Source organism: Rhinopithecus bieti, unplaced genomic scaffold, assembly GCF_001698545.2.
Source record: "Rhinopithecus bieti isolate Rb0 unplaced genomic scaffold, ASM169854v2 scaffold_32422, whole genome shotgun sequence".
NCBI lineage: Eukaryota > Metazoa > Chordata > Mammalia > Primates > Cercopithecidae > Rhinopithecus > Rhinopithecus bieti.
The window spans coordinates 3,274,709-3,292,734 of record NW_016814631.1 but is presented as its reverse complement, the minus strand read 5'-3'; the positions used below and the strand labels follow the sequence as shown (position 1 = coordinate 3,292,734).

Here is an 18,026-nt window from a genome sequence, read left to right as displayed (position 1 = left end):
TTTTTTGGTTCCATATGAACTTTAAAGTAGTTTTTTCCAATTCTGTGAAGAAAGTCATTGGTAGCTTGATGGGGATGGCATTGAATTTATAAGTTATCTTAGGCAGTATAGCTATTTTCACAATATTGATTCCTCCTATCCATGAGCATGGAATGTTCTTCCATTTGTTTGTGTCCTCTTTTATTTCGTTGAGCAGTGGTTTGTAGTTCTTGAAGAAGTCCTTCACATCCCTTGTAAGTTGTATTCCCAGGTATTTTATTGTCTTTGTAGCAATTGTGAATGGGAGTTCACTCATGATTTGGCTCTCTGTTTGTCTGTTATTGGAGTATAGGAATGCTTGTCATTTTTGCACATTATTTTGTATCCTGAGACTTTGCTAAAGTTGCCTATCAGCTTAAGGAGATTTGGGGCTGAGATGATGGGGTTTTCTAAATATACAATCATGTCATCTGCAAACAGGGACAATTTGACTTCCTGTTTTCCTAATTGAACACCGTTTATTTCTTTCTCTTGCCTGATTGTCCTGGCAGAATTTCCAACACTATGTTGAATAGGAGTGGTGAGAGAGGGCATCCCTGTCTCGTGCCAGTTTTCAAAGGGAATGCTTCCAGTTTTTGCCCATTCAGTATGATATTGGCTGTGGGTTTGTCATAAATAACTCTTATTATTTTGAGATATGTCCCACCAATACCTAGTTTATTGAGAGTTTTTAGTATGAAGGGCTGTTGAATTTTGTCAAAGGTCTTTTCTGCATCTATTGATCAGCACGGGAGTTTTGACCTGCTCCGTTTCCAACCTGGGCCGGTTCACCCCTCCTTAGGCAACCTGGTGGTCCCCCGCTTCCAGGAGGTCACCATATTGATGCCAAACTTACTGCGAACTTAGTGCGCTATCAGCATAGCACACTACAGCCCAGAACTCCTGGACTCAAGCCATCCTCCAGCCTCAGCCTCCCTAGTAGCTGGGACTACAGGCACGCGCCACCACGCCCGGCTCTGCATCTATTGAGATAATCGTGTGGTTTTTGTCTTTGGTTCTGTTTACATGATGGATTATGTTTATTGATTTGTGTATGTTGAACCAGCCTTGCATCCCAGGAATGAAGCCAACTTGATCTTGGTGGATAAGCTTTTTGATGTGCTGCTGGATTTGGTTTGCCAGTATTTTATTAAGGATTTTCACATTAATGCTCATCAGGAACATTGGTCTAAAATTCTCTTTTTTTGTTGTGTCTCTGCCAGGCTTTGGTATCAGGATGATGTTGGCCTCATAAAATGAGTTAGGGAGGAGTCCCACTTTTCTATTGATTGGAATAGTTTCAGAAGGAATGGTACCAGCTCCTCTTTGTACCTCTGGTAGAGTTTGGCTGTGAATCCATCTGGGTCTGGACTTTTTTTGGTTGGTAGGTTATTAATTATTGCCTCAATTTCAGAGTCTGTTATTGGTCTATTCAGGGATTCAACGTCTTCATGGTTTAGTCTTGGGAGAGTGTATGTGTTCAGGAATTTATCCATTTCTTCTAGATTTTCTAGTTTATTTGTGTAGAGGTGTTTATAGTATTCTCTGGTGGTAGTTTGTGTGTCTGTAGGATCAGTGGTGATATCCCCTTTATCATTTTTTATTGCATCTATTTGATTCTTCTCTCTTTTCCTCTTTATTAACCTTGCTAGTGGTCTATTTTGTTGATCTTTTCAAAAAACCAGCTCCTGGATTCATTGATTTTGTGAAGGGTTTTTGTCTCTATCTCCTTCAGTTCTGCTCTAATCTTAGTTATTTCTTGCCTTCTGCTAGCTTTTGAATTTGTTTGCTCTTGCTTCTCTAGTTCTTTTAATTGTGATGTTAGGCTGTTGATTTTAGATCTTTCCTGCTTTCTCCTGTGGGCATTTAGTGCTATAAATTTCCCTTTACACACTGCTTTAAATGTGTCCCAGAGATTCTGGTATGTTGTGTCTTTGTTCACATTGGTTTCAAAGAACATCTTTATTTCTGCCTTCATTTCGTTATTTACCCAGTAGTCATTCAGGAGTGGGTTGTCCAGTTTCCATGTAGTTGTGCAGTTTTCAGTGAGTTTCTTAAATCTGAGTTCTAATTTGATTGCACTGTGGTCTGAGAGACAATTTGTTGTGATTTCTGTTCTTTCACATTTGCTGAGGAGGGCTTTACTTCCAATTGGAAGTATGTGGTCAATTTTGGAATAAGTGCAATGTGGTGCTGAGAAGAATGTATATTCTGTTGATCTGGGGTGGAGAGTTCTGTAGATGTCTATTAGGTCTCCTTGGTGCGGCCCCCACTCTCTTCTGGCTTGTAGAGTTTCTGCCAAGAGATCCGCTGTTAGTCTGATAGGCTTCCCTTGTGGGTAACCCGACCTTTCTCTCTGGCTGCCCTTAACATTTTTTTCCTTCATTTGAACCTTGGTGAATCTGACAATTATGTGTCTTGGGGTTGCTGTTCTCAAGGAGTATCTTTGTGGCATTCTCTGTATTTCCTGAATTTGAATGTTGGCCTGCCTTGCTAGGTTGGGGAAGTTCTCCTGGATACTGTCCTAAAGAGTGTTTTCCAGCTTAGTTCCATTCTCCCCATCACTTTCAGGTACACCAAACAAATGTAGATTTGGCCTTTTCACATAGTCCCATGTCTCTTAGAGGCTTTGCTCATTTCTTTTTACTCTTTTTTCTCTAAACTTCTCTTCTCGCTTCATTTCATTAACTTGATCTTCAATCACTGATACCCTTTCTTCCACTTGATCGAATCGGCCACTGAAGCTTCTGCATGCATCACAAAGTTCTCATGCCATGGTTTTCAGCTCCATCATGTCATTTAAGGTCTTCTCTACACTGTTTATTCTAGTTAGCCATGCATCTAATCTTTTTTCAAGGGTTTTAGCTTCCTAGCGATGGTTTCGAACATCCTTCTTTAGCTTGGAGAAGTTTGTTATTACTGACCTTCTGAAGCCTACTTCTGTCAACTTGTCAAAGTCATTCTCCATCCAGCTTTGTTCCGTTGCTGGCGAGGAGCCGCGATCCTTTGGAGGAGAAGAGGCGCTCTGGTTTTTAGAATTTTCAGCTTTTCTGCTCTGGTTTCTCCCCATCTTCGTGGTTTTATCTACCTTTGGTCTTTGATGATGGTGATGTACAGGCGGAGTTTTGGTATGGATGTCCTTTTTGTTGATGTTGATGCTATTCCTTTCTGTTTATTAGTTTTCCTTCTAACAGTCAGGACACTCAGCTGCAGGTCTGTTGGAGTTTGCTGGAGGTCCACTCCAGACCTCTTTGCCTGGGTATCACCAGCAGAGGCTGCAGAACAGCAAATATTGATCCTGATCCTTCATCTGGAAGCTTTGCCTCAGAGGGGCACCCAGCTGTCTGAGGTGTCAGTCAGCCCCTACTGGGAGGTGTCTCCCAGCTAGGCTACATAGGAATCAGGGACCCACTTAAGGAGACAGTCTGTCCGTTCTCAGAGCTCAAACACCGTGCTGGGAGAACTACTCCTCTCTTCAGAGATGTCAGACAGGGACATTTAAGTCTGCAGAAGTTTCTGCTGCCTTTTGTTCAGCTATTCCCTGCCCCCAAAAGTGGAGTCTACAGACGCAGGCAGGCCTCGTTGAGCTGCGGTGGGCTCCACCCAGTTCGAGCTACCCACCACTTTGTTTACCTTCTCAAGCCTCAGCAATAGTGGACGCCCCTCCCCAAGCCAGGCTGCTGCCTTGCAGTTCAATTTTGGACTACTGTGCTAGCAGTGAGCAAGGCTCCCTGCTGAGCTAGGTGCGGGATAAAATCTTCTGGTGTGCTGTTTGCTAAGACCACTGGAAAAGTGTAGTACTAAGGCAGGAGTGTTCCAATTTTCCAGGTACAGTCTGTCACAGCTTTCCTTGGCTAGGAAAGGGAAATCCCCTGACCCCTTGCACTTACCAGGTGAGGCAATGCCCTGTGCTGCTTCGGCTCACCCTCCATGGGCTGCACCCACTGTCTAACCAGTCCCAATGAGATGAACCAGGTACCTCAGTTGGAAATGCAGAAATCACCCATCTTCTGTGTCAATCACGCTGGGAGCTCCAGACCAGAGCTGTTCCTATTCGGCCATCTTGGAATGGACCCTTCCATGCTTTTCTTAGGAACTTAGCTTGAAGCTTTGCCCACAATGAAGAAGGCAAGAGGGAACTTAGGAAGGGCGAGGGAGAACAGAACCCCTTAGGCTCTCCTCTCCTCTTCCCAAAAGGTATCCATGCAGCTCACTCATGGTCCAGTCTAGTTTTCCTGGCAACTATGCAGGAAGCGGGATCTGAGCCTCAGATGGTATTGTACATTGAATTGTGTCCCCTAAAAAGATATGTTGAAGCCCTAACTTTCAGTGCCTGTGAACATGACCTTATTTGGAAACAGGATCTTTGCAGACAGTCAAGTTAAAATGAGGTCATTAGGATGGGCCCTAGTCCAATATCCGTTATTAAGAAGGGGAAATTTGGACACTGAGATAGGAACACATAGGAGGGAAGACCACAGTGAAGGGCCCCAGGAAAAAGATGGCCATCTACAAGGCAAGACATGCCATAGGCCACCAGAAGCTAGGAGAGAGGCCTGGAACAGATCCATGCCTAGCTCCTGCAGAGGAAGCATGGCCTCGTTATCTTGGTTTCAGACTTCTGAACTCCAGAGCTGTTAGATGATAAATTTCTGTTTTTCTAAGATATTTAGTTTATGGTACTTAGTAACAGCAGCCCCAGCAAAATCCCGGTAACAGATCTTACAGGCTTATGAAGTTTTTTTTAAACAGGATCTTGCTCTGTTGCCCAGGCTGGAGCGCAGTGGTGCAATCACAGCTCACTGCAGCCTCCACTGCCCAAGCTCCAGTGATCCTCCTGCCTCAGCCTCTCAAGTATCTGGGACCACAGTCATGAGCCACCAGGCCCAGCTAATTTTTGTATTTTTGGTAGAGACGGCATTTCACCATGTTGTCCAGGCTGTTCTCAAACTCTTGATGTCAAGCAACCCAACTGCCTTGGCCTCACAAAGTGCTGGGATTGCAGGCATGAACTACCATGCCCAGTTCAGGCTTGTTAAATTTAAGATGCTTTGAAATATCCATCTATTGATTCATAAATGTGTTTTTGAAAGAAACAGATATATATATGTGTGTGTGTGTGTGTGTGTGTAAAAACTGGTGAGATTATGGGTAACTTTTACTTTATAATTGCTTGTCCATATTTTCTAAATATCATATCATAAAGATGTATAACTTTTATAACAACCAAAAGGAAAATTATTTTAAACATAGATATATATGGTACTTGCAAATTTGACTCCCAAATTTCAAGGGACTCTTGATACGTCAATGCTTCTTAAATCAGAAAGTCCTAAGTTCTGAGCCCACATACTCAGCTGCCAGATGGCCATGTTTATTTGAATGTTCCAAAATTACCTTGAGCTTAACATGCCCAAGCCAGAACTCATTATGTTTCCCTTAAAAAAAAAAAACCTGCCTGTTCTTTTGTACACATCATCTCAGATAATAGCACTTCCATACATCCAGTCACTGGCCCTCAAGTGTGGTGCTTTTTTTTCTTTATCTTTTCTTTTCTTTCTTTTTTTTTTGTGAGTCAGGAGTGCAGTGGTGGATGCACAGCGGTAGCCAAACCTCCTGGGGCGCAAGTGATCCTCCCAACCTCAGCCTCCCAAGTAGGCGGACTAAAGGCTGGTAACCACCAACACCCAGGCTAATTTTTTTTTTTTTTTTTTTTTTTTTTTTTGAGAGATGGTGGTTTCACCTTCTTGCCCAGGCTGGCCTCAAACTCTTAGCCTTGGCCTCCCAAAGTGCTGGTATTACAGGCACCCAGCCCAAGAGGTTCTTGATCTTACCTAATCCTTGCCTGCCACATTAAATCAGTGTATCCTGCCTATTCTGTCTCCCAAAACGCTCTCTTTCATCTCCTGCCTGCTACTCCCTGGCTGCCATCACGTTCACCCTTCATGGTCTCTCACAGAGCCTCCTGGATGCTCTTCCTTCCACCCAAGTTTCCTGCCTCAGCCTACCCCCACCTCCTGCCATATGGATGCTAGTTATCTGCAAAAATGGAAATCTCAGTGGGTCATCCCTGCCCACTGACTATAAGATACAGGCCAATATTTTGCGCATGACTTATATGCTCACACTGCCCCCTTTTCTAGGCTTATCTCCAGCAATTCCCCACAAGCACATTCTGCTCCAACTACAAAAAAACTACTCTCCAAATAAACCATACTCTTTCATGACTAGATGTGTTTGCATATGCTGTTTCCTCTCCAGGGAATGTTTTTCCCCATCACTCTCTGATGCTTTCAGATTCAAGACTCTAATAAAATACTCTATTGAAGGCTTGTCTGACCAGCCTGGGCAATATAGTGAGACCCTGTCTCTACAAAAAATTTAAAAATGCCCAGGAGCAATGGCTCATACCTGTAATCCCAGCACTCTGGGAGGCTGAGGCAGGAGGATCACTTGAGCCCAGGAGTTCAAGACCAGCCTGGGCTCAAGATAAGGTGAGACCTTATCTCTATTTTTTAATTAAAATAAAATTAAATTTAAAATTAGGGCCGGGTGCAGTGGCTTACACCTGTAATTCCAGCACTTTGGGAGGCCGAGGCAGTCAGATGGCCTGAGGTCAGGAGTTTGAGACCAGCCTGGCTAACATGATGAAAACCTGTCTCTACTAAAAATGCAAAAATTAGCTGGGCATGGTGGCACACACCTATAGTCCCAGCTACTCGGGAGTCTGAGGCAGAATCACTTGAACCCGGGAGGTGGAGGGTGCAGTGAGCTGAGATTGCGCCATTGCACTCCAGCCTGTGTGACAGAGTAAGATTATGACTCAAATAAATAAATAAATAAATAAATAAATTAGCTGGGCATAGTGACCTGTGCCTGTAGTCCTTGCTACTCAGGAGGCTGTGACTAGACGATGACTTGAGCTGAGGAGTTTGAGGCTGCAGTGAGCTATGATTGCACCACTGCACTCCAATCTGGGTGACAAAGCAAGATCTTTTCTCAAAAAAAAAAATCTTATCCCAGTTTTTCTGCCACAGTTATTTAGTAACTATATAGTTAAAACTAATAGCATATAGTTCTATTGCTAATAGAACTATATATTATTTACATATACTTTTTTACAATTACTTTACAATAAAATTATATTTAGTATAATTATATGTACATATAATTTTATTGTATGGCAATGGCTCACACCTGTAATGAATTTACAATAAAATTACATGTAATTTTATTGTAAATTTTGTTTTTGTGACAGTATTTCCCAGAATGGAGTGACTTTTTTTTTTTTATACTGATTTACCAGGTACATGTGCAATCTCATTACCTGCATAGGTTGTGTAGTGGTCAAGTCAGGGCTTTTAGGGTGCCCATCACCCAAGTAACATACACCCATTAACTAATTTTGCATCATCCACCCCCTCACCCTTCCAACTCTTCACTATCATTCCACTCTCTAGTACACGTGTACACATTTTTAGCACCCGATTACGAGTGGGAACATGCAATATTTGACTTTCTGTGCCTGGTTTGTTTCACTTAAGATAATGGCCTCCAGTTCCATCCATGCTGCTGAAAAATACATGATTTCATTTTTGTAATGGCTTAATAATATTCCATTGTGTAAATATACCACATTTTATTTACCCATTCGTCTGTTGATGGACACTTAGGTGAACTCCATATCTTTGCTATTGTGACTAGTGCAATAAACATATGAGTGCAGGTATCTTTTTGATGTATTGATTTCTTTTCCTTTGACTAGATACCTAGTAGTGAAATTGCTAGATGGAATGGTGGTTCTATTTTTAGTTCTTTGATAAATCCCCATACTGCTTTCCATAGAGGCTGCACTAATTTACATTCCCACCAAAAGTGGATGAGTTCTCTTTTCTCCATATTCTTGCTAACATCTGTTACTTTTCGTCTTGTTAAGAACAGCCATTCTGGCCGGGGTAAGATGATATCTCATTGCAATTTTAATTTGCATTTCTCTGACGATTAGTGATGCTGAGCATGTTTTTATATACGTGTTGGCCATTTCTAGCTCTTCTTTTGAAAAGTATCTATAAGTATCCATTCATGTCCTTTTCTCACTTTTTTTTTTTTCTTTTTTTTTGAGACTGAGTCTCACTCTGTCACCTGGACTGGAGTGCAATGGCATGGTCTCACCTCACTGCAACCTCCACCTCCCGGGTTCAAGGGATTCTCCTGCCTCAGCCTCTCAAGTAGCTGGGACTACAGGCGAATGCCACCACACCTGGCTAATTTTTGTATTTTTAGTAGAGACAAGGTTTCCCTATGTTGGCCAGGCTGGTCTAGAACTCCTGACATCATGATCCACCTGTCTCAGTCTCCCAAAGTGCTGGGATTACAGGCATGAGCCACTGTGCCCGGCCACTTTTCCCACTTTTTAATGCGGTTGTTTTTGTTGTTGTTGTTGAGTTGTTTGAGTTCCTTGTACATTCTGAATATTAGTACCCTGTTGGATGAATAGTTTGTGAATTTTTTCTCATATACTACAGACTGTCTGTTCACTCCATTATTTCTTTTGCTATGCAGAAGCTTTTTGATGTAATTAAATCCTTTTTATCTACTTTTGTCTTTATTGCCTGTGCTTTTGAGATCTTTGTCATAAATTCTTTGTCTAGACCAATGTCCAGAAGAATCTTCCCTAGGTTTCTTCTAGTGTATTTATAATTGCAGATCTTCTGCTTAAGTTGTTAATCCATCTTGAGTTGATTTTTGAATGTGGTGAGAGATAGGGGTCCAGTTTCATTCTTCTGCATATGGCAATCCAGTTTTCCCCAGAGTGACTTTCTGAGCAAGGAGGTCCTACCATTCAACTTCAGATAACCAGAACCTAAATCATGATTTGCTCAAATTAGGTTCAATAGATGTTTATGGAAGAAAGTGGGAGGAGGGAGAGAAGTAGACAAGCTGACTTGAGTCTGACACCTCTGAGGTCTCAAGAAAGAGAAACTTTGAAGATTCAGGTAAAATATCAGTGTAATCCCACAGAGATTGTGTAAAATAATTGTAAAACAGTTGTGCAAAAGAAATGCACAATTTAAAAAAAAAAACAGTAATCTGCTAAGGGAATTTTTTTTTTTCAAAGAGAAAGCATGACACAGTAGAAGAGTCATATCTTAGAGTTAGGAGGCTACTCTGTTACTAGTTCTCCAAATGACCATGGACACCTTACTGAGCCACTGCAAACATCAGTTCCCTCATTATAAAGATGACAGGACCGGAAAATCAGTAACAAAAAAAGGATTCTTATTCTGAACACTGCACTAGGCTTTTTTTTTCTTTTACACACATTCTCTAATTTAATTCTTAAAACTATGTATGATGTGTTTTACTTCCCCATTTTACAGCTGAGGAAAATGAGGCCAAGAAAGGTTAAATATTAATAACATGCCGAAAGTCACATTGCTGGTAAACGGAAAAGCTGGAATATAGTTTTAAAGTGGTAATTCTTTTTTTTAAATTCATTTTTTATTTTTATTTTTTATCCCTTGGTGCAAGATCTCTGTAAGGGTCCTAATTTCTGGATGTTATTATTCTGTAAATAATTCCAAGGAGGAACATAAAGGCAGAAGTCACTGAAGAAACCAATGACTGTATAGAAAATCTGGTGAGTTACTATGAAAAATATTAACAATACAAATCATATAAGTGTCATCTTAACAATTCAAGTACATAATTATAAAATGCTATTTAAGCTGCTAAAAGTAAAACTTTGGATAGAAAAGAATTATTACCAGAAAAGGAAGTTTTCATTTTCAATGTATTTAATTTTCATAAGGAATTATTTCCTATTCTAAAAGTAATATGAATTGAACACTTACCTCCCTTCAGAGCTCTGCAAAAAGAATAATCATCATCAGATCCTTGGCAAATAACTTCTTTGCGCTTTGGAAGAGTCATGGAGTTGACAGTTATATTGAGATTGAAATATAATTGCTTTAAATCTCTCCCTTTAAAAGAAAAAATCCCATTAGGTCCTCAAATAGTAGATTCTTCTATACATAATAATTAACATTTGTTGTATAGTTAAAAGGGGCCCTGTGCTTTTCTTACATTATTTCATTTAATCATCACAACTATCTAAAAGGTGGGTATTATTACTCTTCTTCTGCAGATAAGAAAACTGAAGTTCTGAGAGGACAACTAGTAAATCATAATCAAATACAATGTTCCACGGTAAAACTATGCATGCTCTGCCTAAAAACAGAAGAGCCTTCATAACTTCTTAGAGAAAACAATGAAATAAAGACATAAAATGTCTAGTTCTAGTCATGGTTCTGCTAGAAAATTCAAAAGAAAAGAAAGGGAAAAGAAAGACAGTGGGACGGTCAACTTTCTAGGAGTTCTGATGAAAGAGTTCTTGAGAATAAAATAGAATCTTTTGATGAAAAATAAATATATAGCTATTTTTTAATTTCCTCATGATCCCCTATTTCCAACTACCATGAAAATTCCAGTAATCAATGCATTTTCTCAACTCTTCCAACTTATTCAGTTGGCCCAAAAGAAAAAAATGTAAAACCTTTTTTTTTTTTTTTTTTTTTTTTTTTCTTTTTTTTTTTTTTTTTTTTGAGACAGACTGGAGTGCAGTGGCATAATCTTGGCTCACTGCAACCTTCACTACCCAGGTTCAAGCAATTCTCCTGCCTCAGCCTCCCAAGTAGCTGGGATGACAGGCGCCTGCCACCGCATCCAGTTAATTTTTTTTATTTTTTGTAGAGATAGGGTTTCACCGTCTTGGCCAGGCTGGTCTTGAAGTCCTGACCTCATGATCCACCCACCTCAGCCTCCCAAAGTGCTGGAATTACAGGCATGAGCCACTGTGCCCGGCCAAAAAAGATGCACAATCCTTTTCATAATGAAAACAATTTTGCAACCACTACCTCACTGAAAATATTTTCCTAGTAAGATCACCATGACTCATTATAACCATAATCAAAAGACAACTTTTCTAACTTTAATTTGAACTTGGCTATGCTTAATAGAACTGCTTGCTTCTTTCCCTAAACCTTCTTTGGTGTTGGTGAAACCACTCTCTTCCAGGTGTCTTCCAATCTCTCTGACTCCTCCTCCTCAGTCTATTTCATTGACTCCCAGATTTCTCCAGGTTCTAGCCTCAGTTCTCCTCAATTTTCAGTCTGCACATTCTCTCAGACCAAGTACCACATAAGGTGACAATTCTCAAATCAACTTTAGTCTCAACCTTTCTCCTGAGCAGTGATCCCATGTATTTATTCAATATCTCTACTCAAATTTTGCCCAGTTACCTTACCCAACAGATCTAAAAATGATTTCCTCCTCTTCATCACCAAATTGGCACTAGAATTCCCAGTCCTAGTAAATCTTTCTAACCTCCTTTTCATCCCCATTACCTTGTTGCCTTCATGCAGGCCCTCATTGCTCTGAACCTGAAGCACCACCAACCTTCCTAATTTGTCTTCATTTCTCAACTTTCAGGGTAGGGTGTGGAGAAGAATATCATGGGGTCTGTTTCAAACAGTGATTCCATGGCCTACTCCATGGACTTGGGCTTGAACTTCTCCAAAAGCAGGGCTGTGTGTAGAAGTTGAAAGACCGTTTTCACAATGAATTCCTGGAGACACAGAAGCACAAGACAGTGCCACTGTGGTGTCCAGTGACAATGCAGGGCAAAGGACCTTCCTCCATTTCTTCGTGAAACACAGCATGATTCCAGTCTTCAATAACTCCAGGAAAGGAAGTCCTGCTTTGACAACTCAATAGTTTATGTTGTGAGAAACTCCTTGGCCTTGGACACCCCTGTGGTCATGTTAAGAACATGAATAATGGCAACAATGAGACACCACTTTTGTGGCTCAGCAGGCTAGGGATGTCAATGTGGGTGTTGGAGTGAGGGACAAGAAACATGGGCTGGGCACGGTGGCTCACACCTGTAATCCTAGCAATTTGAGAGGCTGAGGTGGGCAGATCACCTGAGGTCAGGAGTTCGAGACCATCCTGGCCAACATGGCAAAACCCCATCTCTGCTAAAAATACAAAAATCAGCTGGGCGCGGTGACAGGCTCCTGTAATCCCAGCTACCAGGGGTACTGAGGCAGGAGAATTGTTGGAACCTGAGAAGTGAAGGCTGCAGTGAGCCGAGATCACACCACTGCACTCCAACCTGGGTGACAGAGTGAGACTCCATCTCAAAAAAAGAAAAGAAACATGGTGGCTGTCATGTGGTATATAAGAGGACTGTTTTTTAGCTTACCAAAGACAATTCCAGGAACTTCCAGAAATAACCTTAAAGGAAGCTTATGCTCCAGTTTTATTTGTCAATCAGTTAATAATATACAAATAATTTACTAGCAAGGCTATGACGTCTCAAAAGATATCATTTCTATTCTCAACCTATTTTTGGTTCAAGTTTGTACTTGTATCTCCTTCCGAATTCAAGTAGAAATAAGGCCATAAAAATAAGGTTGATTTCCATGAATGTGGCCTCACACTTTATACCAACATTATAGTATATTCTATGGAAACTCAGGTCATAATTGCGCTATAAAAATGTGACTGAATAATTATTGTGTTGATGAATTAATATAATTTGTTACATAAATGTCATATTTAGTGAGAAATAATAAAACATTTGTGATGGCCATCGAGATATGTTCCTCAAATTTCCCTTCAAAAGCAGCTGCTGTGAGGAGAGTAGCTGGCAGACAGTCTGCAGCTGCCGCACCTTCACATCTATGTCAGTACTCAGCCAGAGGCCACCCTCTCATAGGCTACTCCTATAATGATCCAGCACTACAAGGACCCTAGAGCCAGACTACTCCCGCCTGTCATGGGACTCTTACGACAGGCATTCTGCTCTGGGGCTCCCTATGTTGCCCAGGCCAAGAGTGTCTCAGGGATGCATTCTGGTCTGAGGGTTATCCTACTTAATTCTCCTTCCTCCCTACTCTCTTTTCAAAGGTATCAGAGCTGCACCCCAATCTGAATTTTCTCATAGCCTACTCTGGCTTCCTTTATTGTTCACAGGTGTTTCCTCCAAGAACTCTCTAGCCTAATTCCTTCTTAGTGTCTGCTTTTCAGAGAACTCTAAATGTTTTCGTACTGTCTTACTATCTTGGCCTGGAAAGATACAACCTGTTTCCTGTATGTAAGGGGAAGGGATTCAATTGAAAGTGAGATTACTCATTATGTAAATCATCTTTTATGGCAAATGTGTAGGGGTAAAACCTGCCAACAGACCAGGAAAAGGAAGAACCTAGGAAAAGGAAGAAACTGTAGAGCCTTAGCCAAGCAAAACTTTATTTATTTTATCCTTGGCCAGGAAATTGGAGGAAATAGAGTTAATCATCCTTTGCTCTATGCTGTCACTAAGCTCTATTCCTATCACTTCACTTGTACCGTACTATCTGCAGATCTGTCTCTCCTATTGCACTGATAGATTCCTGAATTTCAAGAGAATGTCTTATTGGGTGGGCATGGTGGCTCACGCCTGTAATCCCAGCACTTTGGGAGGCCTAGGCGGGTGGATCACTTGAGGTCAGGAGTTCAAGACCAGCCTGGCCAACATGGTGAAACCCCATCTCTACTAAAAATACAAAAATTAGCTGGACGTGGTGGTGGGTGCCTATAATCCCAGCTACACAGGAGGCTGAGGCAGGAGAATGGATTGAACCCAGCAGACAGAGACTGCAGTGAGCCGAGATCATGCCACTGTACTCCAGCCTGGGCAACAGACAGAGACTCTATCTCAAAAAGGAAAAAGAAAAAGAGAGAGAGAGAGAGAATATCTTATCAATGAATTTACAGTGCCTAGCACAATACTTATAATTTACTAAGCATTTTTTAGTGAATAAATGAATGCAGATACGGAGTGTCAAAAAAACAGGTTGAACAACTAGAATCATGAAAATTAAAACACAAGTTTATTGTCTATCAACCCTGGGTTCTCAGTTTTGGTTTGTTGTTGTTGTTGTTGTTGTTGTTTTTCATTTTTCTGGTAAGCCAGATAACTAATATCAGGGAGAAAATGTTTAAGCTTATTTATGTAAAACTACTCTGTAAAGCATTAATATAAAACAAGCTCCAAATCGAAACTAGTATGTGAATACGGTGATAATGACCAGTATGTGAATACGGTGATAATGATGATGATAAAGATTAAAACTAAAGTTTTCTGGGATTCCAGAGCTTACAGGCAAAAAGCAATGTTGGGTAACTGGTAGGAGAAGAAAAAGGTTTGTATCTGCACAGAGATTGAGATATAGCCCCATGCTATCACCCCACCTGTGTTAGTTTTTTCTAAGCTGATAACAAGAAGAGTCAGAGAGAGGAAAACCAAGACACAACACAAAGCAAAACAAAACACATTGCCTTCTGTCATCACATTATTACTGTATTTTTCTCTAGAAAGACCATCTTTAAAAAATTTTAAAGTCCTGGCTTGCTCACACACAGATCTTCCACTAATGGAAACCCAATATTACTTATAGCTAATGATTGACAAAGCATATACCTGTAAAATTATTGGACTTCTGAAGTTATTTCCATTTCTACCCACATGTTCTTGTGTAATCCTCTCCCAATAGTATGGGCTAGCCTAATGATTTGCTTCTAACCAATAGAACACAGCAAAGTTGATGGAGTGTTACTTCCATGATTATGCTACATAAGATTGTGAATTTTGCCTAGTTAGCTGACTGTCCCCCTTGCTGGCTTTGAAAAAGCAAGCAGCCATATTGAAAATGCCCATGTGGTAAGGAACTGACGGTGGCCAACAGCCATCAAGGGACTGAATACTAACAACTGAATACAGACAACAGCTGCATGAGCTTAGAAGTATAATTTCCTAGTTGAGCCTCAGAAGGGACTCCAGCCTGGCAAACACCTTGATTGTAGCCTTATGGTAGACCTTGAAGCAGACACAGGTAAGCCATGCCCAGAATACTGATCAACAAAGATGATGAGATAATAAATGTGCGCTGTGTTAAGCCACAAAGATCATGGTAATTTGTTATGCAGCAATAGATAACGAACACAAGTATATTTGAAACACAATCATTTATCATTGATATTTCTTAACTCCTTTGATTGGTCTATAAAAGCAAAAATTTGGACTTACTTGGAATGTAGAAAATGTGCAACAATCCTCTGGATCCCTTCAATTCTATGCAGGGATTAACATTAATTGAAATTGGGTATTGCATTTTATCTAAAAGCAATAAAGATAATGTCAATAAATTACTACAAATCATCTCCAATAAGTATAGTATTCTGGATATCAGCCTTTTAAGATTAATTTTGCATTAAAATCATAAAATAAGAAAAATTGATGACGCTTGAAAATGTCTCCCCAGAGGAATGACATCAGCAGCGTGTCAGAATCAGAAGCCCTGAACTCTTCTTGCCTCCACTAACACAACAATTTACAGAAAAATTCCCTTTGTGAGAAATCAAACTAATTGAAAGACTCCTGCACCCAAGGAGAACTCAAAACCAGATTCAACAAAGCCAGTAGGGAGACTTGGGACATTCTTTAAACAGAGATTATTACCCTGGTGTGCTGTTATACAATCAGGAAGAGACCCCCCACCCCCAGCTCCTAGCTCCACCCTTGGGAGGAAAGAAGTTGTTTCACATGTCCAGAACCCCAACTTTTTCACGAGGGCTCCCCAGAGGACTGGCTTCTGTCTTGCCAGTCTTGGAGTTCCGATGAGTCTGGCACAGTCTACCACCCAGGGGAGAATAAAGGCAGTGTCTTGGGCAGATAGGCATCATTGATCCTCCCCTCTGCTCAGCACAAACTGAGCAGAGGAAAAATCTTAGTTCTCAGCTTTCTCCTGGGGAGGGAGAGTTAATCCGTGCATCCAGCACCCCAACTTCTCTGGGGATCCCAAAACACTTACATCTTTCTCATCAGTCCTAGAGCTCTGACAGATCTGGCATAGTCTAGCTGCCTGGCAGGGGAATGGAGACAACAGATTGGGCTGGTAGATGCCACAGTTCCCTCCACCACCCCATCTCTGGCTCAGCACAGAATAGGTGGACAAAAAAACACAGCTGCCTGCATCTCCCTGAAGTGAGAAAGAGTTGGTAGAGGACCCCAGAATCTCCCCAGGCTAATAGTGAAGTGGGAAATTAAAGAAAGCAAGAAAAATAAAAATAAAATTAAAAAGAGAAAGAAATAAGCTTTTCTGTGTTAGGCCAACTCATCTCAAAGGCAGTAGCAGGCAAGGCCCAGCCCCAGGAAAAGTCTTGATAAACACTATCTGAGAAGCTAGGACACAAAGGAATGTGCTCAGCACTCCCTCAACATAGGGAGAGGAAAAACAAATTTTCCTTTCTTTTATGGTATGAGTTTATAGATTCTTGCTCTCTGTAACTAGTAACTTCAAGTATTCTGTTTTATTTAAGAAGTACAGTGAAGGTCATGAGAAGCCTGAGCAGGCCTGAACTATAGCCATCTGGGCACCATGGTGAAGATTATGAGATAAACCACTGCAAGGCTCTTTTGAACAAAACCTAGATAACAGACATCTGGGTTGCATAGCAATGATCATGTGTAATCCTGAGTTACGAACCTGTCTCAATTTGATTAATTGTTCTGCCTCTATATCCTTGCTTTCGTGCCACTGTAAGCCTGCTTCAAGCTAGCCTCCCCCCTTTTAGAAGTGTGTATAAAAGTCAAGTCCTGTCTTTGTTCTGGGCCCAGTTTTTAGATGTTAAGTCTGCTGGGTCTGAGTGCATTCAATAAAGATCCTCCTGCTTTACCCTGAGGTCTCTCTCATCCTCCTGATTCCCACAACAATAGGTGTGGGTTATGTTCCTGTGTGAGGCCAATTTGTGAAGACTGAAAGAGATGTCTGCTTTGTAATGTGCAGATGCCAAACAGAGAAACAAGGAAAATGAAAGATCAGGCAAAAATGTTTCAAACAAAGGAGCAAGACACATCTTCCTCACTTATGCTAAGGAAATGAAGTTATATGATTTACCTGACAGACAATTTGAAATACCTCTTATAAAGATGCTCACTGAAGTCAAGAGAACAATACATGAATGTAGTGAGAACTTCAATAAGAAGAAAGAAAACATTTTAAAAGACCACACAGAAATCATGGAGCTGAAGGCTAGGCATGGTGGCTCATGCCTGTAATCCCAGCACTCTGGGAGGCCAAGGCGGGTGGATCACCTGAGGTCAGGAGTTTTAGACCAGCCTGGCCAACATGGCGAAACCCCATCTCTATGAAAAAAAATACAAAAATTAGCTGGGTGTGGTGGCATGTGTCTGTAATCCTAGCTACTTGGGAGGCTGAGGCTGGAGAATCGCTTGAACCCAGGAGGTGGAGATTGCAGTGAGCCAAGATTGCACCACTACACTCCAGCCTAGGTGACAGAACAAGATGCTGTCTCAAAAAAGAAGAAAGAAAGAAAGAAAAAGAAATCATGGAACTGAGGAACACAATAACTGAACTAAAAAAGTTCACTAGAGGGGTTCAGCAGCAGACTAGAACAAGTAGATGAAAGGATCAGTGAACTCAGAGACAGATCACTGCAAAAGGATTCAATCAGAGGAGCAAAAGGAAAAAATAATTTAAAAGAGTGAAGAAAACTTAAAGTAATGGTGAGATACTACCAACCAGAACCATATATGCATTATGAGAGTTCCAGAAGTGGGAGAAAAAAAGAACAGACTACAGAAAGTTTATTCAAAGAAATAATGGCTATAATCTCAGCCACTCGGGAGGCTGAGTCACAAGAATCACTTGAGCCCAGGAGGCAGAGGTTGCAGTGAGCCGAGATCATGCCACTGTACTCCAGCCTGGATGAAAGACCAAGACTCTGTCTCAAAAAAGAAAAAGAAAGAAAGAAAGAAAGAGAGAGAGAGAGAGGAGAGAGAGGAGAGAGAGAGAGAGAGAAGGAAGGAAGGAAGGAAGGAAGAAGGAAGGAAGGAAGGAAGGAAGGAAGGAAGGAAGGAAGGAAGGAAGGAAGGAGGAAGGAAG

General features: G+C 41.1%; 1 protein-coding gene across 2 annotated transcripts in view; it reads right to left on the bottom strand.

Annotated features, from left to right (window-relative positions):
- LY96 (lymphocyte antigen 96) overlaps positions 1-18,026 on the bottom strand; it is a 44,608-nt gene that overhangs the window by 15,742 nt on the left and 10,840 nt on the right. For both annotated transcript variants that reach the window (XM_017851633.1, XM_017851634.1), the window contains exons 2-3: positions 15,149-15,238; positions 9,873-10,001 (exon numbers count right to left, since the gene is read on the bottom strand). In XM_017851633.1, coding sequence (XP_017707122.1) covers positions 9,873-10,001; positions 15,149-15,238 — 219 coding nt within the window. The remainder of the gene's footprint in view (positions 1-9,872; positions 10,002-15,148; positions 15,239-18,026) is intronic.